The 27169-nt window shown below is 45.7% G+C and overlaps 1 protein-coding gene across 3 annotated transcripts in view; it reads right to left on the reverse strand.

Moving 5' to 3' along the window:
• Positions 1-27169, reverse strand: part of FRMD4A (FERM domain containing 4A) — a 372584-nt gene that overhangs the window by 201873 nt on the left and 143542 nt on the right. Inside the window, exon 1 of one of the 3 annotated variants that reach the window (XM_063153751.1) lies at positions 15609-15944. The exons of the other annotated variants lie outside the window; for them this stretch is intronic. Coding sequence (XP_063009821.1) covers positions 15609-15674 — 66 coding nt within the window. The 5' untranslated portion in view covers positions 15675-15944. Of the gene's footprint in view, positions 1-15608; positions 15945-27169 lie in introns of those variants that run through there. 3 annotated transcript variants of the gene reach the window in all.

The raw sequence follows: 27169 nt of genomic DNA on the forward strand, positions 1-27169 counted from the left end.
GTTCAGGGCCAGGTTTCCTGAGAAACCTGATGGGGGCATCCTACCCATAATGGGGGGATCAGAATGAGATGTTCTTTGAGGTCCCTTCCAACCCAGACATTCTACAGTTTTATGATTTGTCTCTGCACTGCTCAGCCTCAGGCACAGTCTGCATAAAACCATGAGCCACTCCAGACAGGGAGGGACCCCCTGTGGCCATCAGCAGCAGAGATGGTGGCCCTAAAGCAGCTGAGAGCTCACTCTGCGTGGAAAATCATCATCATCTGCCACCTTGCAGGGAACCACCTTGGGAGGGGACACCACACACTGGCACGAGCAGCTGCAAACCCCCAGATGCCAGCCCTGACCCAGTGTCAGCAGTGCCAGGCAGGGAACAGGGACACAATAAAACCCAACCCAATGCAGGTTAAGGCATCAGGGCTGTCTGCCCTGGGCCCCTCAGAGCGAGCATCTTGAACCACAAAGCCCAAATTTACCGGGAGGGACATTTCTGAGTGCTCTCCAAAGCAACAGCCCACAATCAAACAATAGCAGGCCAAAGCTGTGTGAATAATTGATTATCTTTGGTTTGCTTGACGGACTGGAAAGGCAAAGGAAATATTTTTCAGGTTGACACAAAGTTATTCTGCTTTCTCTTCTGGCAAATGGAGGGGAAAGAAAAACAAACAACAAAAAGGATTTGCGTTTAACCAAAACATTTTTTGAACAGCTTTTAATTTTTGAGATTTTTCTCATATTCCTTAAAAAAAAAGAAAGAATTTGTCTAAATGAAATTACACTTTTTAAAAGAAAAAATGCAGAAAAAATAGGTTTGAAATGTGCAAAGCAGATTTTTTTTTTTTTTTTGAGTGCAACAGACTTGAAGTAAACTCACAGGTGGCTGCAGCTGCAGCCAGGCTGCTTTCCAGCAAAACAGAAGCCTGAAGCAAAGGCTTTCCTCTGTCCTGGGTGAAAGGACCAACTCTGAGCCACTCTGGGCTTGCAGAGCTTCTGCACTTTGCCCCTTGCCCACCCGTGGGGCACTCAACCCAAACCCCAGTGGGCAGGAATGAGCAGAGGGTGCCTGTTCCCTTGAGCTGAGCACTGCTTTGGGGACATCAGCAGTGACAAGCTGGGCTGTGAGTGTGTGTGTGAGGTGTCCCTGTCCCCTGGGGGCTGTGCTGGCCCTGCCAGCTCTGCCAGAGGCAGCTCAGCAGGCAAAGGCAGCCTGAGAGCACCTGGAGTGTGCCAGGTGTGCGCTCAGCGTGTGCTCTGTGGTGTCTGCGCCCCTGTGCCAGCTGCTGCTCCTTTGCCAGCCCATCAAAGTGCCAGCACCCCCTGCTTCCCTGGGCACTGCTGCGTGGTGATGTGCTTCCAACTGATCACTATTGCAGCTTTCCTGGGATCCCCTGCTACTGCTGCTGCAGCATTGCCTTGCCTGTCCAGGGACAGCCCTGAGGTGTCACCTCAGCTGGCACCGATTAGAGGGACCCTGAGCACTGCAGAGCCCTCACTGCCACCAGTCCCCATGAGTATCTCAGCTGGGACAGACACTGCTGGGCATCTCTGCTCACTGACACAGAGCCCTTCCACACCCCACCCTGAGCTTTCCCCAGGTGCCATTATTTTACATTTATTATTATTATTATTATTATTATTATTATTATTATTATTATTATTATTATTATTATACATCATAATTATTATTATTATTTAATCTTATTATTATTTAATCATATTATTATTGTTGCTTTTTTTTTTTTTTTTTTTTTACTCCCCATTGCTACAGGTCAGTGCTGCCATATGCCATCATGCTCTTCTCTCAGTGAGTATTGAATATTTGAAACTACTTTTTTCCCCCCACAAATGATTACCCCAAACTATTGCCACAGAGTCTTTAACTAGTTACATTTGTTGTAGGTTATCTTACAGTTCCTTCTGGCACCAATTTCCACTCTAAGTTACCACACAGCTCCTGACAAGTATTAATTCCCATTCATCAGCTCAGGGGTCCCACCAACAGTAATTCAGTAATTCCTGCCATGGCACACACCAGGAGTAATTTCTGCACACCATGACATAATCCCTGTTAGCTCTGGCCACTAACAGGGCTATCAAAGGTACCCTCCTCATCCTCTGGGCATGCATTCAGGACAAAGAAATCATGGCTTACCCTCTCCACACTGCGTCTCCTCAGTGATCCATACGGAATTTTGAATAAAAGTCTTCGGGTCCTACCCGGAGTCACAGCTGCCTGTACTACCATAGTGCAGAGCTAACTCATCTGTGAGAGTGTGTGTGTGAGAGAGAGAGCTCACAGCACTCACAGCCTTCCCTTGAAATTACTCACAGCCTCATCTAGATTTCCCAACTATCAAATAGCTGAGTGGGTTTTCACATCAGACCGTATGAGTCAAGATGTGGCTTGTTTGAAAGAAGGAGGGGGGAAACAGGAAAAAAAAAATTTAAAAAAAAGGAAACCCCAAGCCTTGTAACCTTAACAACATGCTTCAAGCAGCATATCTTTAGCTTCCTTCTGTTTCTTGGTGTGGTTTGCTCAGCAGGATTGCTGTGCCATAGAGGTGGAAGAATTAAGCTTCTGGGGAGAATGTTCCAAAAACGTCAAGCCCGCTTCTTGTTGCTACAGATGGTAACCAGGTCATTTGTCTAATCAAAGCTCTATCTGAGTTATTCTGCGTTTTGCCATGTGACTGCAGACCCCTCTGGTTTGCTGTACAGTAGATCACATGTCCACCTTAAAAAGAATATCTGGTGTATCACCATCTGGTGCAGAGATTAGTGTTAATTCCTGGGTTCAGATATTGCTCCCTCCTGGATGCTGGGAAGCACAGAGCCAGGGCAGAGGGCTCAGGCAGCTCCTCTGGGCTGCTCAGCTGAACTGAGGGCTCACAGATCCAGGCTCTGTGTGGCACAGAGCAGCACATGCATCGGGACAGGGAACAGGCAGTACCACTCACATCCACATCACTGAAAGCCTGATGGGTCATGCCTGCAGCTTCTGTCTGTACTCACTCACTTAAAAATATGATTATGTTGCAGTCTGTGATTGTGAAGTGTTACTTTCAGAAAGTCACTCTCAATGTCTACATCTTATTTTTTTCTCTCTTATAAAACCACTTTAGAGGCTAGAAAAGTTTGAAACTTTATTTACACTCTAAATCATACACACATGCTTTGGAAAGGGGAGAAATACTTCCCCTTCCCACAGACTTTCCATAAGACCACGAGTTGTCCTAAAGCAGCCAGGTACAAAGCTGTGCTTTTATAGGAAAGTGTTTGGGGTGTTGTGTTCATTTCCCTGTGCTTTTATAGGAAAGTGTTTTGGGTGTTGTGTTCATTTCCATACTCTTTTAGAGGTATTGGCCCACATGCAGTTTAGAGTTAATGTGGGCAAAGTGGGAGCTTCTCAACCCAGCAATTCCTGAGTGGTACTCTGAATTTGCCCAGTAAAATGGAAAAGATGTTGGCCCATGTCCTTTTCCTTGAAGCAGTCTAGCTGGGAGAGCAAAAATCTGCTGAGTTGGAGAGCCAATCCCTTCCTCCATGTATTGTTCTCATTTTAATGCAAAACTAAAAATACTTTGTTTTGATCCAAGTCCAAAAGCTGGGATGAAGGTGTTAGGGACATGACATTAAAGCAACCATTTCAAATAAAAAAAGGAGAAACTCTATCTGCTGAGCATATGTACATGCATTAAAACCAGTCAAAGAAAAAAAAACCTGCAGCTTGATGTGGGAAACTCTAAATATTAAAACAATTGGCCTTTGTTCATAATGAGTTCCATATGTGTCTTGCCAAAGAGAGTGAAAGAGACAGGAAAAGATGGAAATATCTTAAGCATGACTGACTTATATGGGTTCTTTATGTGGAATAGGTGTGCAGTCAGGGTCTCTGCTTCTTGCAGGTTTTTTAATGATTGCTAGTGCCCGCCCTGCTATCTCACAGCCTGCCTGCCTCTGTTTGTCAAGCATGAAGTGGTTGGCATTTCCCATGGGGAGCCTTTGCCTGCACCAGCAGAGCCCCTGGGACTGTGTGCTGGAGAAACAGGGCAAAGGTGGCAGCAATTAGTCCTGCTGGGAGCTTTTCCTGAATAAAACCTGAGTCATGCCTGAGTCAGGGCCTCGGGGTGAGTGTTTCACCAAGAGCAGAGTAGCAAAGGTGTCCCTGCTCACCCCATCCAGCCCTGGGGGGCTCCTGCCCACACCAGCCCCATTCCCCAGGAGCTCTCATATTCCTGCAAACCTCTTCTCCTTCCTGCAGGTCCAGCTCATGGAAATAGCAGCTCTGTAGATGGAAATTTATCCACTAGAGGGGACAAAGAGCCACTAGACACATGGAGATGTGTCTGTGAGCCATCAGGCTCTGGGACCAGGCACAGGCAGTCCAGTGGTACCAGCATGAAACACCACACACTGATAATCTCCACAGGGGAAAGGGGAGCACTCATTCAGTCATTTCCACAAACCTCAAGTGTTCCTGCCTGGATTTTTAGGTCTTACCAATGAAATGCAAATCTGCGCATTGCTCAAGGCAGCTGAATGGTAATAATACTCTTCTTTACAGGAAACATCTTGCACACGTGAAAAGTGGAAGAAATCCATCAATTTTCATGTTACTGGAGCCAATTCCAGTAAGATTCCCATACATCCCACTGGGCCTGACTCCCTGCTCCCTCACTGTGCTGCACCCCAGGCACAACTCTGTGGGTGCCCTGATGTAAAACTGGAGACCTGGATGCAATATGACACCTTCTTCTGTTTCACTCCTCATTTCCCAGGTGGTATAAACCTGGAGAAGGAAGCCAAAACCTAATCATCAGGACTGTGAAAACCATCCAGGAAGATGAGATGTTTGCTTCATTTTTTTTTTGTTCAAAGCATATTGGGAGGTAACTGTGTAGGGCAGTCTGCTAGAATTCATTTGATAGGTTGCCTAGAGGTAGTAATGTGAAATTTGCTCCCATGACGGTCTTTCTAGCTGTTCCCAGAGGGTGAGTTTGGGTGTCTGTGGCAGGCATAAGCACATCCAAGGGCACTTCACCCATCAAATTCTGAATTTGTCTCTGGAGATCCCCCTTTCCCATTTAGGGGGCTGCAGATGCAGATTGAGATGACCAAGCTCATCACTGAGTCCTCATTTACCTGCACTGTCTGCACAGACCATCTCCAGCTGAACAGCACAGTAGGAAATAAATCCCCAAATATTCAAAGGCAGCATCCTGACCTTGCCCCCACAGACCCCCAGAAGGGACACACTGTATTTACTCACTGCTGAAAGACAAGGCTCTCAAAGCAATGGGTGCTTTTCAGTTCTAATTGCAGGCTGCCAGGAGCAGGGGGTTGTGGTAACAATGCAACAGAGGAAAGTATAGCCAATGGATTGCTCTTTGGACTAGATTATTTTTGGTCTTTAATGAAAAGGAGAGTGTAACCATTTACTGCTGCAAAGTGTGTCTTATATTTGCAGCACAGGAGTCAAGTTTCAAGTCAGGGTACTCCCAGCAGAGATCAATGAATGGAAACCAGTGACAGCAGAGGCACAGCCTTAAATGCAGTGAGTGGTATCCATCAGATCTATCAATAAGACATTGTATTGTAAAATTGAAAAGTCGCTCACTACAGAAAAATCCACTTAAGTTTGGTATTCCATGAAGACACAAGTATGGCAACAGATTGAGGGGGAAATAAGGATAATTTGCAGCTCCTGGCAGTATTTTCCACCCTGGACAATATCTATGGTTTGTCAGTAGCAAAGCCAAATTCTTCCCTGGAGCCCTGATAGGGAAACCACTTCTATCTGAGCTCTTTAGCAGCTCCTATTAATCTTTGTGGGATTTCTTACTTCCCCACTGTAAGCAATCCTCCCTTGCTATTCTGTTGGAAAGACGAGGAGAACAGAGCTTCCCCAGAGCTTTGGGGCTGCAAACCCTACAGAGCTCACATTTTATTGCACTCAGAATCAGCCTGCAAAGGAAATTGCCTTGTTGGGAGTGAAAGATGTGCAGAGGTTGTCATTGCAAATCCAGCTTGCCTTTGATTTTAAAAAAGCTAAACAATTTTCCAGTCTTACACGGTGTTTTACAGAGAAATGTTATGATGACTCTAGCCTGGGGAGGGATGTGGGAAAACACACTGGGTGCAGCTCCATTCCCATGTGAGTCCTTTCCATCAGAGCTGGCAATAACCCAGCAGCTTGCAGGGCTGAGAGAGAGAGAGAGAGGCTTTTTGTGGTAACCAAAGCCACAGAAAGCCCGGGGGCTTCCGCTGTGTGTGGCAGGGCTGTGTCACACCAGGGGCCACTGCACCATCCTGTCCCTGTCTCCCCTGGGCATGGGGCTGCCTTTGCTGTGTGCAATGAGGGTCAGCCCCACACTGGAGCAGAGGTTTGTGCTTTGTTTCTCTCTGTTTTGGTGCTCTGGGTCCTGCAGTGATCAGGGTAGTGCTGGACTGCAGCATGTCCATCCCTTGTACCAGCAAAGGCCATGGGGAATTTGGGCTCCTGTCACAAATTTACACCATGCTGCAGCATGGTTGTTTAACCACCTGCATCTCATGGAAATGTTAGTGGGTCTGAGCAGCATAAGCCTAATCAGAAACCCAGAACCAAGCCCTTCTGGACTCATATCTGATGCACATTGCTGTAGGTTGACACAGAATGTTGTATCAGGTGCTCCTAAATGTCCTCATTCACTGGCATTCCATCATGAATATCTGCATGGTTGCCCATGAGCTGCTCTGTGTGCCTCAGCCTTGGGTGTTCATGGCAGAGCAGAGTGTGAAGCCTGGGATGTCACCTGCTGAGCCAGGTGACACCCAGCCAAGCTCTCAGACCCATCAGCTGCTGTACCCACCAAGCCAGCAAGTTCTTGGCTCAGCCCCTGCTGAAAACCATGGCACAGGTGGAGACACCCCAGGAAATATCTTCAGGAAAGAGGACAGAGCAGCCTTCACCTTTCTTCTTCCCCTCCTGCCACCAGGCAGGCTGTCCCAGAGCTGCCTCCATCCCACCTCCAGCTCTCCTCTGCCTCCTCTGACCTCCCTGGTCCCAGTCTTGGAGCACCCAAGGCAGGTGGGCTCCTGGAAAACCCTGTCCAGAACAGCAGCAGATAGCAAGCAGGGCCTCTGCTAGATGGAAGGACATTTCCCTTGGGTTTTAGTGTGCTGGCAGGTCAGTCCTTTTCCCACATAACTCACAGAGACAGTAATTAATTAGGGAGGGAACTGGACTGACCCCACTGCCCTGGAGACACGCCCCTGTAAACATCAGGGAGGGATGGAAGGGGCCACCTCTGACTTCCAGGGCTAACATAAACAAAGGAGGAGATATTTGGCAACAACAGCACATTCCCACATGGAGGCTGTGCAGCAGAGGAGAGTGTGATGCACACACGAGCTCTTTTTGCTGGGGGTCTGGTCCAAAGCCTTTGCAAATCCTGCTCACTGCAATGAACGTGTGAATACTTGGTGCATCTCAGTATCAAATCTTCAAATGTGAGCAGGCTGTTCCTGTGGAGTGCTCAGCACTGCTGATTTGCTTCAATTCCTGAAGAAATAGGGGCGTGCTCAGCACGGCATGGAAGGTACTCAGCCTTGAGCTTGATTTAAGCCTTAAACAGGATATGTGACATATGGACTGTGTCAAACACTGTGAAGATAAATGCTTCTTTGTTCTGTGCAATTTTCTCTCTTTTAAAACTTCATCCTTGTTGCACTGCTTTGATTTATCTTAATATATTGTGGGAAAGCATATGTGTCTGTGTAAGGGAAGGAGAGGGAGCTGTGTTGCCCCAAGAGAAAGCCACATGAATAGCAGAGAGACCAACATGTCCCTAAAGAAAGGAGGGAAGTGGAAGACCCCTGAGAGATGTTACAAGGGAGTTTTTTTTAAGCTTTGCCAGACTTGGTAAACAGCTTCTCAGGCAAATTATGTTTTGTAGCTGAGGTCTTGCAGGCATGGAATAATGATGACTTTTCTACAAGTGAGGAGAAGACTGCATCAAGCTGAAAGAGGAGCTGCTAACACTGGCAAAACACAAACCCAACTTGGTTGTATTTTGTGTGTATTTTCTGGGCAGATGAAGAAATGTGAAAAGTTTGACTCTCTGGCTCTTCAGTCTTGCAATCCTGGAGTCTCTCCCTGTAATCCCTATCTGTTCATACAGCCTACCCCAGATGCAGGACACACCTGAAGTTGCATTCACCTCTCCTAACTTTGGTCCCTTTATGTGAGGATGTCACTTGGACTCCTTTTGTCACAGCTGGAAGGAAATGGGCACTTGCAATGTTTGAGGCACCAGACCTGCTTTAGCTGCTTATTTTACTGGGGGTTGAATGGAACCTGAAAGTGTCAATGTCTCCCCACCAATTACCAAACAAACATGACAACTGGCCACTCTTTGTCTGCCTTGCCAGCTCTCAGAGGCTCTCCTCTGTCTCTTGGTGGCTGTATTTAATTACCCTGTGTTTGCTAACATCCCTTTTGGCACTCACCCTCCCAGCTCTTCGTTCTCACTGTCTCGTGTCTGTGCGTTGTTCAGCATGGCTGGCCAAGCCTAGGCTGCTCCACAGAGCTCTTCTGTTCCACAGAGGCTCTCTGAGGGTCAGCAGCACGACCTGACTCTGCTGGGAGTGAGGTGGGAGCTCTCTGCAGCTGATGGCACCGTGTCCAGGGCAGCAGCACAGCACTTTGGCTTTTCCTCTGCTCCAGGACTGTCCACGGCAGCTGCATCCCTGGGCTGGCTCAAAAAATGACTCAACAAACTCATTAAAGGACAGCTACTGTGGGTGCTAAATTTGAAGGTGCTACTTGTGGGTCATGAAAGCTTGAGAAAAAGAAACTAGTTGTTGAAAGGCAACTGTGGAGGTTCTGGTTATGCATTTACCCTCTTTTAGCTGTCTGTAGGGACCTGATGTCATCTGCTGCTCAAGACATGGAGCTGGACTACATCACTCACTGGGAATACCTGATGTGATTATTTTTCATTTCTCAGTTTCAGAAGTGTCTAAACAAAACCTGAGGCAAGCTGCCTAATTAGATCTCTTTAATGGCACAATCCTGCTAAGCAACCTCAGCTTTTGCTGCAGGTCAAGGGGCTGATTCTGCTTCTCCTCTCTGCCCTGCCATAACTCATGCTGACTCCTATGTTGGAACGTGAAGCTTTAAATCTCCTGCAGACTGGATACTGAGGAAAAACTGGGGGATGCTGTTGTTGCCAGAGAAAAAGTCATTAGGAGCTGCTTCAAATAACCAATTTCTCAGATAAATAAACACATGGAAATACCCATTATATTGCAGGGAGTGAGGTTAGCACCCACACTTCTGCATTATGCGGGATTTGTGACTGCTCTGGGTACAAACTTGCTTCTTGCTCTTCGATTAGCAAGCCCTGGCAGCCTGGCAAAGCCACACAATTTATTGCTGCTGCAGAGGTTAATGGATCACTTTACATGTTGATGGTGTCTTATTATTACAATGGTTATTAAGAAAAATGTGAGACAGACACCAGGAGTCGATGGCAACTGCAAGAATGTTTGTTTGATTACTGCAGGGAGGGGACTGCTGCTTGCAGGACTCATAGTGAAAATGGTGTTTGAGTTCATCACGACCATCTTCCTGCACCCCTCCTGCCTCCAGAGTGTCCCCAGCCCAGCCATGAGCATGGCCACTGTTTACTAGGGCTGATGGCATGAGAAAATGGGAAGGTTAATGGTATAATTGCCCAAAGAATGGACAATTTTCACAGCTATCTTTGCCAGAGCATGCTAGGACTAGATCCAAAGTCACACTTCATGCTTGGCATCAGAGATCTGTGAGACATTGATAGTTGGATTATTCTGCAATAATGCGGAGTTTTGTACTCTGGAGGGAACAAATCACCAAACTGAGGTTCTGGAAGTTGTATTTCTACTCCTTTCTAAGTGGGAAGATGGAGGAGAAGGCTGCTTAAATGGCTCCATGTCCCTCTGTCTCACCTTCTCTATCTGTAACATGAAAAATTATCAGTGCTGATTTTATTGTTGTTTCACTATTACTAATAAAGACCCAGGTCAACTAAATGCCCCTCCCTTCACAGCTTAGTTTTAAGAGCTGGAGTCTGTGGGTGTTGGTAGCCACCAATCCAGGTCCTTACTGGGACATGATGGCCTTGTCCCCCTCATAGTGCCACCCCCACTGCCAAATCCACCAGGGAGCTCTGTCTCCTGTGGTGCCACTGGCCAAGAGACCTGCCCCTCATTTCAGACCCTTCCCTCTTAGCATTTGAGTCCCTCTCTTTCAAATATTTGAAATCTGTCTGGATACAGGAATTTGACTCCCACCTTAATTGCAGTTCATCCCAGCTAATTTCTTCTGACTGAGTTTCATACTCTTGGTGCCTTGGTCTTGACTCTGCCAGAACCTGACACCATGGGGAGGGAGAAGAGCAGCTGTTTCTGTGAGTGATGGAGGAGGCTGGAGCATGGCAAATCTGGGTTGCTGCATCCACCCAGGGCAGAGCAATCACAGCCCTTCCCCATGCCAGAAAGCCCTCACAAATTTAATTTCATAAGCTATTCTCATATATATACACGTATAGGCTCTATTTGTAGATATAGATATTTAAAAATATATTTTAAATATTTTATAGGTACATATATAGACATATATACATATACCACAAGTATATATTTTTCTGTGGAGTGTGGTGAGAAGAAGCCTGAAGAGCCAGCTGTGAAAATAGATGTCTGCAGGAATGTAGAAAGAGCTATGGAGTGTACTGTGGATGTGACAGGATGTGTTTGGATGGGCTCTAAGACCCCAGGAACCATTGGAGATAAATTCCCTGTTGTATTCCAGGTGATACCTGGAGTGGGCCAGCACACAGGGTTGATGGTTTAAAGACTTCATCTGAAGGGGTTTTTTTCTCTCCTGGGATAACCACTACAGCTCCATCATGTCCATCCTCAGTCTCCTTTTGATGCCAACTGATGTTTGACTACCTCAGGCTCACTTTCCTAACAGGATTATTATCCCTTAGCTTGTTTGCTTGAAAGTCTGTTTTTAACAGGTCTAAAGTCAGATCCACAATGCAAGGAAAAGCATCCCTCAGTGGGGCAGGCTCCAGAACCCCTCTCACTTTCAACCCCTTCCAGACATCCCATGCATGCTGGGCATGCTATACCCTGGATGTTTGCTCTGCCTGTGCCTAAGGCACGGCCTGGAAGGCAGCAAGGTTCATCCTGAGGTCTGCAGTTTAGTTGTTAATTGCAGCCCCAAAATGTGCCAAAGGTCTCTGTTTCGGCCTGTGCGTCCACAGAACGAGTCAGAGTTCTTCAGTTTTTGGTCTTGAAGTTGTTTATTGTATCTTATGTATAAAATCTTCTCTCTGCCCAGCCAAGGTCTGCTCAGCAGGGCAGCCAGCAGCACTCTGACCGCCCCCGAGGCAGTGTTGTCCTTTTATACTACAAACTACATATAACATATTTACAATTACTTTCCAATACCTATCACCCATGTTAGACAGTGCACTTCCATTCTAAACCAATCCCAAAGTGCCAACATCACAGCAGAAAATGGAGAAGAAGAAGAAGAAGAAGAAGAAGAAGAAGAAGAAGAAGAAGAAGAAGAAGAAGAAAGGCTGGACACGCCTAGATTCCTCCATCTTGTCCCCAAAACCCCTCTTCTAAGAACCCCAAAATCTACATTTTCACTTTGTGATAATTTTATTATTACACTACTTAAACTTCTGTGGCTTTCAGGTCTTCATACAAAGCTGGTAATTTGCTCCATGGGTCATAATCAAACCCACAGGTGTTCTGGGCTGTGTGCCAGGGTCTATGAGCCCCCTGGCAGGGGTCCTGGCAACTCTGGACACCCAGAGGGATGCACTGAGTTCTGACACTGAGGTTTCCCTCAAAGGTCTCAAAGGTCTCAGACTGCTCAAGAATACTCAGTGTATCCAGATGCAAGGAGGGTTTGGATCAGGGATGCCTTTTTCAAGCTATGAAACCAGGATTCAGAGGCTGCATTTCATATCCAGACTCCCTGGATATGAAATGCTGAGCTTGTCCCTGCACTCCCCCCTACTTTGGTCCCTGTCTGTCTGTCTGTCTAGCTCTCTCCAGGCAGCCAAGCCCCAGCTGATGGAGCAGCATCGCGCCGGTGATGACAGCTAATTATGAAATGTCATGTCAGAGGCTTCCCTTTTATCTCGTCTCATCCAGCCCAGCAAAGCTCTCCAGTGCCCTTTGGAAGCAGGGGAAGGAAGTGTCAGAGAAGCACCAGCTGCTTCTCTGATAGCAGGATGACAGCGTGGCCAGAACAGCCTGTCCTGGAAGGAAGTGGCAGCTCGTGCCATGTAGATGCTAATCTCTGGTCTCCACAAAAAGAAAGAAAAAAAATATGTTTTAAAAGGTGTTCTCATGTAATACTAGCTTTCCAGAGGAAGTGTTTAACACATCTGCTTGTGAGGCTTGCCATCACCCCTGCAAAACAGCTAAATTCACTCCAGGTGAGTTCCTGCAGGAGAATTTAGCTGAAAACTTGTCCAGAGAAAAACTGGCCCGATCCTATAGTTTTTCTTCAGTCTTCATTACTGCAGAAGCCAAATTACATCAAGGTGTGTTGGTCTGAGCTGAGCTATGGCTCAGTTTTTGTTAGAAACTGGTGGTTGCTTCTCATTTGTTGTCTGCTACAACCTTTTACACTGTGACAAAATGGGCTTGATAGTTTGGTACAAGCTATTAAAGTGAGCTTTGTCAGGGACCACTGATCCAGGAATGGGTTACTGCCCCTAAGGTCCAAGAAGCATTACAACTAAGTTTCTTTGGAAGGAAAAAAAGATAACTCAAGGCTCCACAGACCACAATTTCCCAATTTTGTAAGTAATCACCTGGTTTGGAGCAGTGGAGGGCACCGAAGAATTGGAAGAGGAGCGTTACGGTGACAGATGGCTCCGCTCTTTCAGCAATAAACCTGACACAGATGAAGATGCATGGCTTGGAGCAGACTTCAAGATCATTCCCAGGAGGGTCCTGTCACCTCCCAGTCTGCCCACAGCCCATCCAGCCTGACCAGTCTGGCCCCATGCTCCTCCCCAAAACACTCATCCTGCTGCAGGAAAACACTTGGTCGTGGATCAATGACCTTGCACAAATCTGGCTGCTGGAATGCTCTGTAACAGCCAGAGCCTGATGTTTTGCCCTTCTTTAATATTTACTTTTCTGTATCCAGTATATCCAGAGGTTATTTTTAGCATTGCTAAGTGAATAGGTGGTTGAAGATCAAACACAGCAGCAAGGCAAGGTGATGTACAAGTAAAGCCTGAAAATTGTGCCGATAGTGGGGATTCTGCACGTAGCATTTATCTAGATTATCCAAAATTCTTCCTGCCTTGATTCCTAGGTAGGTTTTAGAAGAGCCTAGCTAGCTTCAAACATAGCTGCTCACAAGGGAAAAGCCTTTTCCCTGATTTGCATAGAGGCTAGACTGGATTCCCAGCCCTGAGGTGAGGTGTGAAGCCTGGACACGCTGCCCCAGGCTGTGCAGAGCTGTGACACTGCTGCAGTGTGCCCTGCACAATGCTGCTCACACAGCCCAGCTCCTGCAGAGCCAGCTGTGCCCAGGGGTGGCACAGCATGGCACTGCACAGACACCTCCCTGCATCACAATTTCAGCTCTGACTGCACTGCCCCAGCTGGGGATGCTTCACTGGGTTTCTAGAACTGCAAATTCGAGAGACCAGTTCAAAACACAACCTGAGAAGAGCTCCATTGGTTTCATAAACTGAGGTTTCACCTGCACCTCTGGAGAATTTGGCCCACATTTTATTTGGCCAGCTCTCACTCTCATTGCAAAATTCACCAAACACCAAACCCAGAAACTCAGGAGGAGAGGCATTTGGAGGAAGTCAAGGCATGGACATTAAAACAGACAATGGGACATGAAGAGCCAAGAAGATATGATTCCCTGCTTCCCTGTCTTGTGGGCTGTGTGGTTCCCAGCAAGACAGGAGGCTTTTCATGCCCTTCAAACACAACCAGACACATGGAGAATTGGTCAGCCTCAGTCAATCCTGATTTCTAGATGTGTCAGTCTCTGAGGTTCTGCTTGGAGCTACCCTGTGCCAAAGGGCTTTAACACCCACTGCTCAATGTCACCTGTGCCAGGAGGGTCTCAGTCCCCCAGGTGCCAAACACCCAAATCAGTGAAGCAACACTGAGCTATGAATAGACCAAGAGGAATTGTGGTGCCAAGATTATCCTACAACATTTTGCAAATACTCCAAAGAAAGCACTGTCTCCTTCCCACACAGAATAACTCTCACAGTGTGCTGTGGTGGTGAGAGGCAGATGTTACATCTTTGCTTGTCATGGGGACTGAAATCCTCAGGGATTTTCTCTGGGATTCACAGTGCTGAGAGCTGGGAAAAGGAGTTGAACCCAGAGCAGCAAATTATCATTGGGCTGATTCAGATATTACAGCCCAAAGAGTATTTCAGGATTTTGTGCCCTGTGTAGAGGCTTTCACAGGGCAGCCTCCAATAATGTTCATCTACCCCAATCTCAGCAGCCTGGGAAAGGGGTAAAGGCACTTTCCAAAGTACTGAGAGAAGATGCCAGCACAGAGAAACTTGAATCCATTTCACAGCACAGATGGACATCTCAATAACTGGACCACAGGCTAGAAATCTGGCAAGATCTCCTGTTTTTCACTTTTGTGGTTGATGCCTAAGATTCCTCATCACTAGACCCTGAAATCCAAAATATTCCATTTAAGGGATGCCAAAAACTCTTCTGAAAATTCAGAAGGTCACTTGCCATCTTCAGCCTGAATTCAGAGAGTACAGATCACCTTGGCATGACTTTTTTTCACTAAGTCAAATGAATTGGCAATGCCTCACTATTACCTTCCATCCCCTCCCACCACAAAACCTTCCAAAACATGATCATCTCTGACCTTTAGGTGAAATCCATCAAGCTGTGTCGGAAAAGGCAAGAATATATTTGGAAATGCTTTGATATTTTTAAGAAACTCTAACATGAGATGATAAAAACAGATTCTTATCTCAGATGTGTAGAATCAGATCATACATTGCTTCACTGAGCTTTGATGATTCCAAGGAAGTAAACCCAGATTTACACTGGTTTAAAGAATTTGATAGATCCAGGAGTCATAAACTGGATTCTCTTGAAAACACAACTGTTTTGCTTTTTCCTACATCTCTTACAAAATAACCCAAGAGTCACAATTGTAATCTAATAGCTGTCAAAATCCTAAAGTCAAGGACACTTAATGTCAAGCAATGCACTGTTTCAATCTCTGTCAATACAATAGTTTTACAGAGATATGTCTCAAACTGACCAAATCTCTCCTCCTTTTCACATCACATTTGTACAAAACCAGCTCAAAATCTGTCCTGTCTTGGATCTCACACTGTTCCAGTTTTGCAGTTATTGCTTGCAGGAGATGCCTAAACCAGAGCATATTGGTAGAGTTGGATTGCACAGAGTTTATCAGGAAATGTAAAGAAATTAAGTCAGTGTAACACTTTGGATATGCCATAAAACTTGTATACTGCCTTCTGGATTATTGGCATTGCAATTTAAAAAGGAAATTGTGGCTTACTTACAAACACATCCATTAGTAGGTGCTCCAGCGTCACTTCAATATCCTCTAGTTTAGCTGCTAAAGTCATTGTGAAGTCAAACAGAGCAAAGCTGTCAGAAGCCGCAATCCAAAGCGTCTGTGGCCAAATCTAGTTCTCAGACTGCCACAAATGAGTTTCTCACAGATAAGGAAAATCCAAGAAATCAGAAGTTAACATCAGAGTCGGGATGCTGCCTGGACTGGGCGCCGGCTGCCAGCCCTGCTTGCAGGACTGAGGATCATTCCATGTGTCAGGATGGGAGCAGAGGCTGCAGCGTGTGTGCTGCCTTCCCTTCAGAGCTCCCCAGCCAGAAGCATGGAGTTATATCTGGGAAACCACAACAGAGGGAGGTAGAGACACACACAGAGGGAGAGAGAGGGAAAGAATGGAATAAACTGCCTTTGACTATGACTGATATTTATAGGACTGCTTGTTTTTGACTCCAGTCCATTTCTCTGTTCATTTCTGACCTTTCACAAATGGCCCAGCACACTGGAGCACATTGTACAAGAGGGGCAGTGGGTCCCACAGAAGTTGGCTGTGACCAGTGCTGGGCCAATTCACACAAGCACTCCATCAATGGCTCTTTGTCACAGCATGCCAGGCTCTGCGCTCCAGCAGTGACAGAGGAGAGCACAGACGTGTAAAAAACAAGGAAACAAAAGTTGTTTGGGTACTAATTCATTCCTAAGAGTATAAATAGATCCCCTCACCCACTCCTCAAGGCACCGGCGTGCAGTGGTGACTGCTGGGGTTATGTATGGAGGGGAATAACCCCAAAAAACACTGCAGGGACCGACTGCAAACTGCTTTGGCACATGCTCCCACCACTCAACCCCTTCAGCTCTGCAGCATCCTCATCCCCTGAGCACTTCTCAGGACCAGACCTTTCCATTTGCTGTATTTATGGGAAGTTTAAAGCACGAGCCCAAGTGCCTGCTGTTCCTCCACACATCTGCTCCCACTTAATGGAGAAAAAGTTTCTGCTTGCTCAGCACTTTGTAGCTCTCACAGCTCCACATGGAATGGGAAGGTATTGATGGACATGACCCAAGCAAAGCAAAACCCAGTGGAGGTTCCCTTCAAGGATTTTTCCATAATGTTGACTGGAACCAACTGGAAAGGAAACTGAGGCACAAAAAGGAGAAATACTGAAAGTCTTGATATGGCCAGGAATGGTGTCAAAGTCTTCTGCATCCTAGACAGTGCAAGGTTCATCAAACTGCCTTTCATGATGTTCATATTGCTCAGCCAAATTACTTTTTATTTATTTGACATGTACCCACATAGTTTGAAATCTGAGAGTGAAATCTTGCATGTGATGTTTTCCAGACACTGGGCAAAAAATATCCGTGAGGCTGCTCTGAAGGTCTCAGAAACTGAAGAGCAGCATTGTTTATAAAGGTGTGAGATGGATAGAGTTGATGGAGCTTAGGAAGATCTCTAGTCATAAATTCCTAGTAAATATTGTCAGAGTTATAGCTGAAATCACATTTTCAGACATGTACCCATTAGCATCTGAACAGGAGCTGCCTCTGATGGCCGAGTTTTACCAGACAACAACATGATGGACCATTTGGGACATGTTGTGATGGATGGCTTCAACAGCAGAGAAGGACATGTCATTCATTTTCCAGCTGGACCAACTCTCATCCACACATGGCCCTACATCAGATAATGGCTTGACTGCTCCAGAAATAAACCCAGCATGGGAAGCTTGTCTACTGCAAAAAATCCTGTTAATCATTCACATGCTGCCCTTTGATTAAAGATTTGACAAAGTGTCTGTCTTCACCAGAGTGAGTGGAGGGGTGTTTTAATGAGCGTGGATCAAGACAAGGAGGAATACATTTGGAGGGAAGGTGGTGGAAACCCAGGGAACCAGAATGCAGTGAGGCAATGAGTGAGCTGGTGTGCATGGCTCACCACAGAAAGGATTTCACCTGTTCTGCTCTCTAGGAAGTATTTGCAGAAGAAGATCTGATTGCTGATAAGGTCTTCATCCTCTCCAGCATGCGTGGAAATTCAGGGATTCCAGGAATCTGTGGTTTCTACACAGCCAGGCTGGGTACAGGGACACATGGCTGGCCTTCTGCAGGTCCCTGGCCCCAGAGATCAGTGTTTGGGCTGTGTCAGATGGGCCAGCAGTGCTCCAGCCAGACTGAATCATGCATTTGTCCACCTCTAACTGACCCAACCGCTGTCCAACCAGTCTGACCACAACAAGAAATTCACTGGAATCAAACATGTGATCCATTCTGTCCTCCCCACCCCATTAATTGCACAAAGGCTAAGTGTTGAATATTGAAACACGAAATTAAAGATTCCTTTCTGTAAGCTCCCTCTGTGCAGTAGAACAGGGCAAGCATGTCACTTGTGCCCCTTGACTGTCCCTGTAGCTGCATTGTGTTGGTTACAGAGATAAACAACAGGAGACATCTTCCAGGGTCAGAAAGCAGTGTCCACGTGACAGAGTCTTTGACTCCAACACAGGCTCATTTTTGTCTTCACAAAGATGCATTTCAAGATTATTTCAAAACTGATGGAGAAAATAGTATCAGGCACAAGAAAATGGCTTAGGGGAACACATAATGCCTTTTCTGGTGCCACTCAAGAAACACCTGGCACTGAAAACACCACGTGCTCCGCTGGCAATGGCAAGGAGGATGGATGAATTCCTGGGTTCTCACCCAGGCTCAGCTCTACATGGCCTGGGATTCCCTTATTACAACAATATATATTGATACAGAGGTCTTAGGCTCTTGCAGTTGCAATATTTAGCTGAGAAATTCTCCTGTTGATCAATATTAACTGTCTGTAGAGATGGTCAGAAGTTTGGGTAAAAATCCTGTTGCTGGGAAAAGTTGCTCTGCTGAAAGTCCTGTGGAATTTTCCTGACTCCCAGAGTGCAGGGCATTTTGTACTCAAAGGTATAACTCTTTCCTTTTTTTTTGTTCAAATTGCAATAAAATTTCAGATTCAAAGCAAAGCACAATGGGAAAAAATGTAAATTATAGAAAATGTGCAGGAGAGAAAAAAGAATCATGATGTTCTAGTGATAACTGAAGCAGTTAGTGTGGCTGTGGTAAATTATACTGATGGTGAAAAAAAAGGGCACCAAAGTGTAGATTTCTACTTTTTCTTAAGCTAAAGTGTAGAAAGCTGTTTCACTCAACCCCTTAAAAAGGAGATAGCGGAAATCAGAACAAAGCAGAAGTATTTCTTCAAATATGTAAAAGCTCTGAATCTATCCCATTGGATCTCTTTAAGCTCTTGCTTCAACTTTCCTTACCCCAAGTGACCTCTTTTTTATGGAGATAGCCACTCAACTAGAGTAAACAAGAAAGAATTTCTCTAAGTTCCCCAGGGATTTTTGTCAAAAGCTCTATTCCTGTGCTTTACAGGTGCACAAAGAAATGAGATCACATGTGACAATGAGAAGCTCTAACCCGGTTAATTCTTTAACACAGTAGGTCCAAACATGATTCTTTATTAAATCATCATTTCCATCTTTTCTAATTTCTGAGAATGTATTACTTTGGCCTTTGCAAGCATGAGACCTCTTCTATTTAAAGCAGAGCATCCATCTGACAACACACCAGGGTATTTGTGCAGAACAGGATGTTCTTCTACACCCACATTTTCTCCTCACTTCCTTCCTAGTTTTCTTCTACCATTTGGGAATAAGATACCAGAAAAGAGCTCAAAAGGGGAGACTACTGTAGCATTTTTGCCAAAATGAGATTTCAGCAAAATATGCTGTTTTTCAAAAGCTGAAGTGTTATTTGAGGACACACTGGGTCCCAGAATTGTTTTTTTAGGAGAGTTCCAGGGGTGAAGGTGGTTGGTGGTGGTAGTAAAGAGCTGCCTTGCAAGCACAGGCTTACAAAGATAGAGGTGTAAAATCAGAGCAAAAAGTTTACTATGTAAGGCCAAAAGCTGACAATAAAGGGTTAATGAGCTTATCTGAGTTTAATTAGTCACAGGATGTTATGTTTGGGCCAGCGCAGCTTGCAAAGTCGGGAGCTGAGGAGTCCAGGGAGGATGGAAGGCTATTTGTCCACGAGGCAAAAAACATTCCTGGGTCATGGAACCCACTAGGAAAAGCATCCTGGCCCTCCTCCAGTGCCCCAGCCAGGGGACCAAGGCTTCAGTCGTGAATCTGCGTGACAAATATGCGTAAAAGTCCATTTGGGGCAGTGCTTTGTCATCCCACAGATGTGGGTCACGCTCCAATTCAGCTGTGGCAAGTTGGGCTGTCCTACACAACTGGCAGAGAACCTTTATGAACATTCTTGCTTGAGATAATCAAAGTGAGGATTTGAAGATTAATCTTTTTTATCTCCTGCCCAGGTTTTCCTACGCTTTCTCCTCTCAGCAAAGAGTTGTTCTCTTTGGGGAAGGTGAAGAGGGACGTCCCATACTCTTGATAAACTTGGATGACAGAGAACCATCAGCTTCCAAAACCTTCCTTCCATCTCCAATTTCCCTTTCCACACAAAAACCTGGGCACAGGAACTGATCAACCTGACACCTCCAGGTTGGACTGTAGCAATTCACCGGACCTGGAGCTGAGTGTGAAGCCTGTCAGGATCCAGCTGGCCCAGGCTCAGCCATCTGCCTTTACCTTGGTTCATGGTGCTGGAAGTCAGCCCCATCCTGCAGTAGCTTTCAATGTCACCTGAAGGCCTTGGTGATAATTTTTCAATGAATTAATTAAACTAATGCTGCAGCAAAGGCTGGGCATCAGCCTATGGCTCCACCTCAAATCTCTGATCCAGGATGAAATGCAACAGCCTCATCTGATGAAGGCATCCAGCTGTGATATATCTCCAGAGAAGGAACCTTGCAAACCTTGAGTTCATGCAGTCAAGGCAACGAGCAGGGAGATGATTTTGAGTTTTCTCCAGGGATCTGAGTGAGGACACACATTGCTCTACCTATTAACAGGCAGTCTGAAAGAGGGAGAGCAGTGAGGGAGCAGTTTCCAGGTGACACTGAGGTATTCAGGCTAGTGAGAACAAGGGCCTGCCGAAAGATATGATGAGACTAAGTAAATGAGCAATAAAACAGCTAATTAAATTTAATGTCGCCAAATGTGAAGTAATGTTAATGGCAGGAAAAATGTCCTGAACTTCACATATAAGATTATGGGCTCTGGACTCACTCAGGAGTAAGATATTTGGATTATAATAATTCTATGAAACATCAGTTCATTGCTCAGTAGTGGTTGAATAAGCAAATAAAATATTAACATTTACCAAGGGGCAAATAAAAGAGAATATTAATATACCACTGAATCAAACCAGGGTTCACTTACATACATCTTGAATACTGTCTTTTGATCCTTTTATCTCCAGAAAAGACATAAAGATGAGGGGCAGGATTCAAGGAAAGGCAATGAAGATGATTAAATGTAAGAAAAATGGCTTCTATAAAGAAATGACTGAATAAGCAAAATGGACTCTTTGGTCCAGGGGGAAAAATAAGGAGAAAGAGACTTGCAGAATGATGGTGAGTAACTTGGAAAGGATGAAACATTCCTTTCCTTCAAGCCTGCAGGTACACAGTGCACAAGCAAGGCTACAACACATCTGGGGCTGCCCAATGGGCCAGCTGAGGTCCCACGTGTCTGTCAGTCCTCTCACTGGCACTGAGCAGCCACTCTTCCATCCCAGGGGTTTGCCAGGCTGGGGCTGGCTGTGCTGCCAGATGAGGAATGAGCGTGGGAGTCCCATTCCTGACCTCCTGCCCGCAGTGGGACTGACACAGCTCCACAAGGGAGGGAAAATGCTGCTTCCACACGACAACAACACAAACGTTTTCATAAGGAAGTCTCCGGATGGAAGATGCCAGCAGCTCTGAGGTATTGCAGGGAGGAAAGGCAGTGACCAGAGTGCTGGCAGGTTTAGCACCAAGGCTTGTCCCAGCCCTTTTACAGCCTCTAACTGGGACATTCCTGTTTTCTTTATGAAATGAGCTTAGAAGTCAGCAAAATAGAGCCCTGGATCATCCTGCCTCTGAGGAGTCCCAGGTGTCGCAGACATCTTTTATGAAAAATCCTTTCCTTAGGATTTTTCCTCCTGAGAAGCTGACAGGCCTCAGGAACAAGTGGAAACATTGATTATCTGCTGCTGTAAAATGCAACAGGTGGATCTTTGATTGGCCCATGTTAGTTGTTTCTAATAAATGGCCAATCACAGTGAGCTGGCTCAGACAGAGAGTCCGAGCCACAAACCTTTGTTATCATTCCTATTCTATTCTTAGCTAGCCTTCTGAGAAAATCCTTTCTTCTATTCTTTTCGTATAGTTTAATATAATATATATCATAAAATAATAAATCAAGCCTTCTGAAACATGGAGTCAGATCCTTGCCTCTTTCCTCAGCCTGAGACCCCTGTGAACACTGTCACACCCAGATGCTGCAGAGCACTCAGCTTTCAATTTAAAAAAATGTGGCTATAATTTCTATTTTATTGTCACTATATTCAACCAACATCTCATCTTCTTCCTGGGCATAGCTGCTGCTGGCTGACTTTTTTCACTGTCCCCATTTCATTGCTTCTCATGGGTGGTCCCTCTCTCCTTGATGGCTTCCCACTGCTCTCTGTAGCTAAGGAATTGCTGTATTTTATGAATTTAACTGAGTGTCCTAAGAGCCACCCTTTGGCTAAAGGCATTTGTCTACTGTCCCTCTCACATGCGCTTTCATTTAAAGGCCACTCTGGGCAAGGGAAGGGAAACCTCAAGTTTTCTTTCTTCCAGACTTCCCCCAAGGCCAAAAAGCCACCCAAGGATGAAGGAGTCATTTTGGCACAAATAAATGGAGTGGGTGTTGCTTAGAGGGGTTTTGTCTCTTTCAAGTGGAGAGAGGGGCCTGTGGTCATGGAGAATGTGGAGAACATGAAGGAATCAGGCTCCTAGTCTGGCTGTGCGCGCCCAAATCTGCCTTGCACGGAATGGCAGCAACCTGCATCACATCCATCTGCCCAAATCTCAGCAATAGAAATGCACCTTTTAAATGCTGCTGATAAACCCTCCCCTGTGACAGTGTTCACAGGGGTTCTTGGATGAGGGAAGAGACGAGAATGTTGACTCCATGTTCAGAAGGCTTGATTTATTATTTTATTATATATATATATATATGTATTACATTATAACTATACTAAAAAGAATAGAAGGAAAGGTTTCTTCAGAAGGCTAGCTAAGAATAGAAAAGAATGAATAACAAAGATCTGTGGCTCGGACAGAGAGTCCAAGCTCTCTGGTCTGTGGTTGGCCATTAATGGTAAACATTTAAGATGGCCCAATCAAAAATCCACCTGATGCATTCTACAGCAGCAGATAACCATTGTTTAGATTTTGTTTTTTTTTGAGGCTTCAGCTTCTCAGAAGGGAAAAAAATCCCAAGAAAGGATTTTTAGTGAAAAGATGTCTGCGACACTCCCCTTTCCTAATGCCACAATTCAATGGCCCACTGACTTCTTCCCTTGCTTTCCTACAGCATCATCCATTGGTCCCTGGGGTGTGCCGTGTCTCAGGGTGACCTGCTGGGCAGGGCTGCTGCAGTGACACCATTTCCCTGGGAGATGGCTGAGCCATGCACATTCCCAGAGATGTCCAGATGCCACTGAGCCACATGAGCCCATTATTACCTCGCCATGAGGGACCCCACTTCAGCTTCCCTCCTTGATGTAGCAAATCAGCTGCATTATTAAAATGATTAAAAATACACTGAGCTCGCCTGAGTCTGCATCTATAATGGATCAATTGCTTTTTATACATTTTTTGGCTCCCTACAGTGCTGCTTTGTCATGTTGCTTTCACTTGGTGGGTGAGATCTTGAAATAATAGGCACATTCAGGAGATATAAATATAGCTGTTTATTGCCTTAAACTAGGTCTGCAAACAAATCACAGTCCCAGCTTCAGGTACTTGGAAATTAAATCTTCCTCTCTGTCCCTTCTCTTTTGGATTGGAGTCAAACACTGGATTCAGCATCTTGGCAGCTGCTTTATCTTACTTTATCTAAAGCTATAGGCCCTAGTTCTGCTGAACAAAATTCAAACCCTCATAGGCTGTTGATTTAAGAAGCCCTTGATGCTAGTCTGGATTTGATTCCAGTAAGAAATAATGTGGAGTCCCCATTGAAGGGCTGCAGCACAGTGAAATAAAAATAAATGCACTGCATTGTGTAGCTTAACGGGGTGCTAATTTCTTGGGAGCGCATAAATAGGAGGCACAGAGCACATCTGTTTGCTGGGAAAGTGCAGGGGAAATTTGGAGCTCTGTCACAGGGACAAGCTGAACTTTGTTCCCATGTCTCACAGAACTGCACAAAGTCTCCTCTGTAGAATTGCCAGTTAATTAAAAATGATATTTACGGTACCCTGGAGATGCATGCTCATAATTCTGCTTTTAGCATTTCTACAAAGTCTGGCAGAGCAAGAGAGCTGGGGCCCTGGCCATGCAAGCAGCCACTCCTGTTGTGCTACCCCTGTGGCTGGAGTCCTCACAGAGGGGCTTTGGGCTGCCAAGGCATTTCCATCCCTCTGTGTTTGCTGAGGGGTTTTATCAGCCATCAGTGAACGTGGGACACCCCTCCACCTGAGGCTGAGCTTCCCAGGTGTGCTGGAAGCAGCAGTGAATCCCCCTGCCTGTGGCACGTACCCTGCTCTCACTCACAAGTGCCACTCACAGCGAGATGCACAGAGGCACTGAGCAACCCCACACATCCAGAGGTACCAAAATAACAATCTGTGCTCAAACCACTGAACTCCCATCACCTTCCTCCTCTAGCTCACATCCTCAGTGCTCACAGAAATTATCCTCAGGCACTTCCAGGGTATTTCCCTGGCGCTCTTTGTACAGGCAAGCATTTAGAAACACTTGCAGTGTTTCCTGCTATGTGACGAATGGGCTTTTGGAGAGCAGCTTGATGACTCAAGGAGAAGTAATGTCCTGAAACTCCAAACATGCACAGGACAAAATAATGCTGTAGAGGTCATGGAGGACAGGGGGAGCAGGGAGATCTTCAGAGATTTTAACCCCTCAGTAAAGGACACTGGTCTGCCAAGAATCAGTGAGAGAGAGAGGTTTCTCTAGGGGCAGATTGGAGCACAAACCTGTGCCTCTGCTGACCACGGATGGGGATTAGGGAAGATGTTTTTCAACCTGCTCCCAGCTGACCACTCTCAGAGGCCTTGCAGCCTCTTCTTGCCCTTCTAGCCTGAATTTGAAGAGACTTTATGCAGGGAAGCACTTCACCTGGACAAAGGGCACCATCCCACAGAGAAGAAATCCTCACCTTCCCATCTCACGCTATACCCCTCCCTTCCCCATCTTCAGAAATTTCATATTCAAAAGACTCCTACAGAAGTCCATAATGAATCTTTACGTCCCCATGCCATCCCTCCACACCCCCTGGCACCGCCCTGGTGCCAGCAGCTCACCTTTGGCAGGGGTGTGCAGACCCTGAGCTCGGCCGGCACCCGCGGCGGGGCTCGGCACAGCCGCGGCAGCTTGTGCCTCATCCGCGCGTATTTTTTCATATCCTTTTTTTTTGGTAGAGATAAAGCTCCTCTTATGGTGTGTGTCCGGCTTCAGGCAGCATGTACTGATAGCTGTTAATATGTCCTAAAGGCTGGACACTGAGAGTGTGCTGCAGTGAGTTGTTAGAAGCTTGCTAAAATCAAGTTTCTGTAGTTGAATATTTAGCTGTTGTTATATGCATAAAGGTTCTATGCTGATATCACTGAAAACAATAATAAAAATCTCATTAACATTTTATTACCAAGCCCTTCCCTCTATTCCTTTTTACACACTGCCAGTCAGTTCAAAAAGGATGGTGTCTGCTGATGGGAAAAAAAAAGATGATGAAAGCTAAAGAAACTCCTTGACACACTCCTTTTGGCTTTATGTATTTCACTTTGAATTAGGATGCCAAACCAGGAGAATGACACTGCAGACTTCTGAGGAATTAAAAAAACATGAATCAAACCTCAGCATGATTTTATTTGCTAAAAAAAAATAAATAAAATCCTCCAACTATGGAACCCAAAGAATAGAATGCTGTTTTGGCTGTTTCTTATGGGCTCCTAGGTTTTTTTTAATACTTCATTGTACTTTAATGCTCCTCCCCAGGACAATGAAATGTAAAAAAATCTTGTTTATGAGGTCTGTTGAGGCCTAAGATAATCTCTTGGTTGAAGGAGTCTAGGCTTTAGGAAGGGTCCAGGAAATGTGAGGATCTCAGAGGAACACCATTCTCTGTGACCTGACATCCAGTTCCCCCAAGTTCATTTCACCCTCAGTGATCTCCCTGCAGAGGGGATCTCTTGGTTTGTGTGCCCAAACCCCACCAACATTCAACTGCAAGTAAGGCTGGAAACCATGGCAGAAAGCACCAATGCATTGCCAGTGCTCCCACACAACCAAAAGATTTCCCAGCTGGTTCCAGGGAGCAGACTGGAAGACAAACCAGGTGAGGGTGAAACACCTGACAATATGACTGGGGGAAATGACTTTCCAGCCCCAAATCTGGAGTGTGGCTCACCTCTGAGGGTGCAATCAGCTCACACAAATTGGAGACACTGCAGCCCCTCAGTCAGTGCCACTGCTGTCTTACATCCTGTCCTACCCCAGCATGACCCCAAAGTGGGCTGACCCCCAGGGCTCAGTGGCTGACCAAAGAGGAATGGAGTTCTTACTTGCTGTCCCAGAAATTAAACCCTGACTTAGCATGACATAAAAATAGCTTGAAGAGGCCATGGTCTCATCTATCACAGTGCTTTTCCTCAGCCATGGAACAGAGACAGACAAATCTGTCACTGATTACATGCCCTTACATTCTTGCAAGATTTCCTGTGGCATGCAGAATCTTTGCTCTGGTTTTTAAAGGATTTTAGGTAAAACAGCCAACAGCTCTGACAGCACCAGCCTGGTGCTCTGATCCATTCCTAGCTCTGCCCTTTGGATGTACAAAGGTGTAGGAGATGGAGAAATCACTGGTTTTCTGCATCATGAGGGCATTTATCAGGAAAATACCTGTTAAAAGTATCTGGAAATTATTGCAACTCTGTGATGGCCCCAATGAGGGGAGAGAATGATACATCTGACTCCATGGATATCAGAAGGCTAATTAATTACTTTATTATACTGTATTATTCTATACTATATTACATCTAAACTGAATATGCCAAGCACTCAACTGCACAGAATCTCGTGATTGTCACCTGACAGTCCCCCCCCACACACACACACATCACACACATATTTGGCCCTGATGGGCCAAGGAAACAAAACACCATCACTCTGGGTAAACAACCTCCATATTGCATTCTACTTTGGCACAAGCACAGGCACAGCAAATGAGATAAGAATTGTTTTTCCTTTCTCTGAGGTTCAGAGAACGTGAAAGCCAGAAATGTTCTTGGGAAGAATTGTGCCTTGCTTTTCTCTGTGAAGAGAAATGTGGGGCTACAGGTACCTGATCTCTTAGCAGGATCCTTACTGCCAAAACAAGCTCTGGTACATACAACAGT

This window comes from Melospiza melodia, chromosome 4, assembly GCF_035770615.1.
Source record: "Melospiza melodia melodia isolate bMelMel2 chromosome 4, bMelMel2.pri, whole genome shotgun sequence".
Taxonomy (NCBI): domain Eukaryota; kingdom Metazoa; phylum Chordata; class Aves; order Passeriformes; family Passerellidae; genus Melospiza; species Melospiza melodia.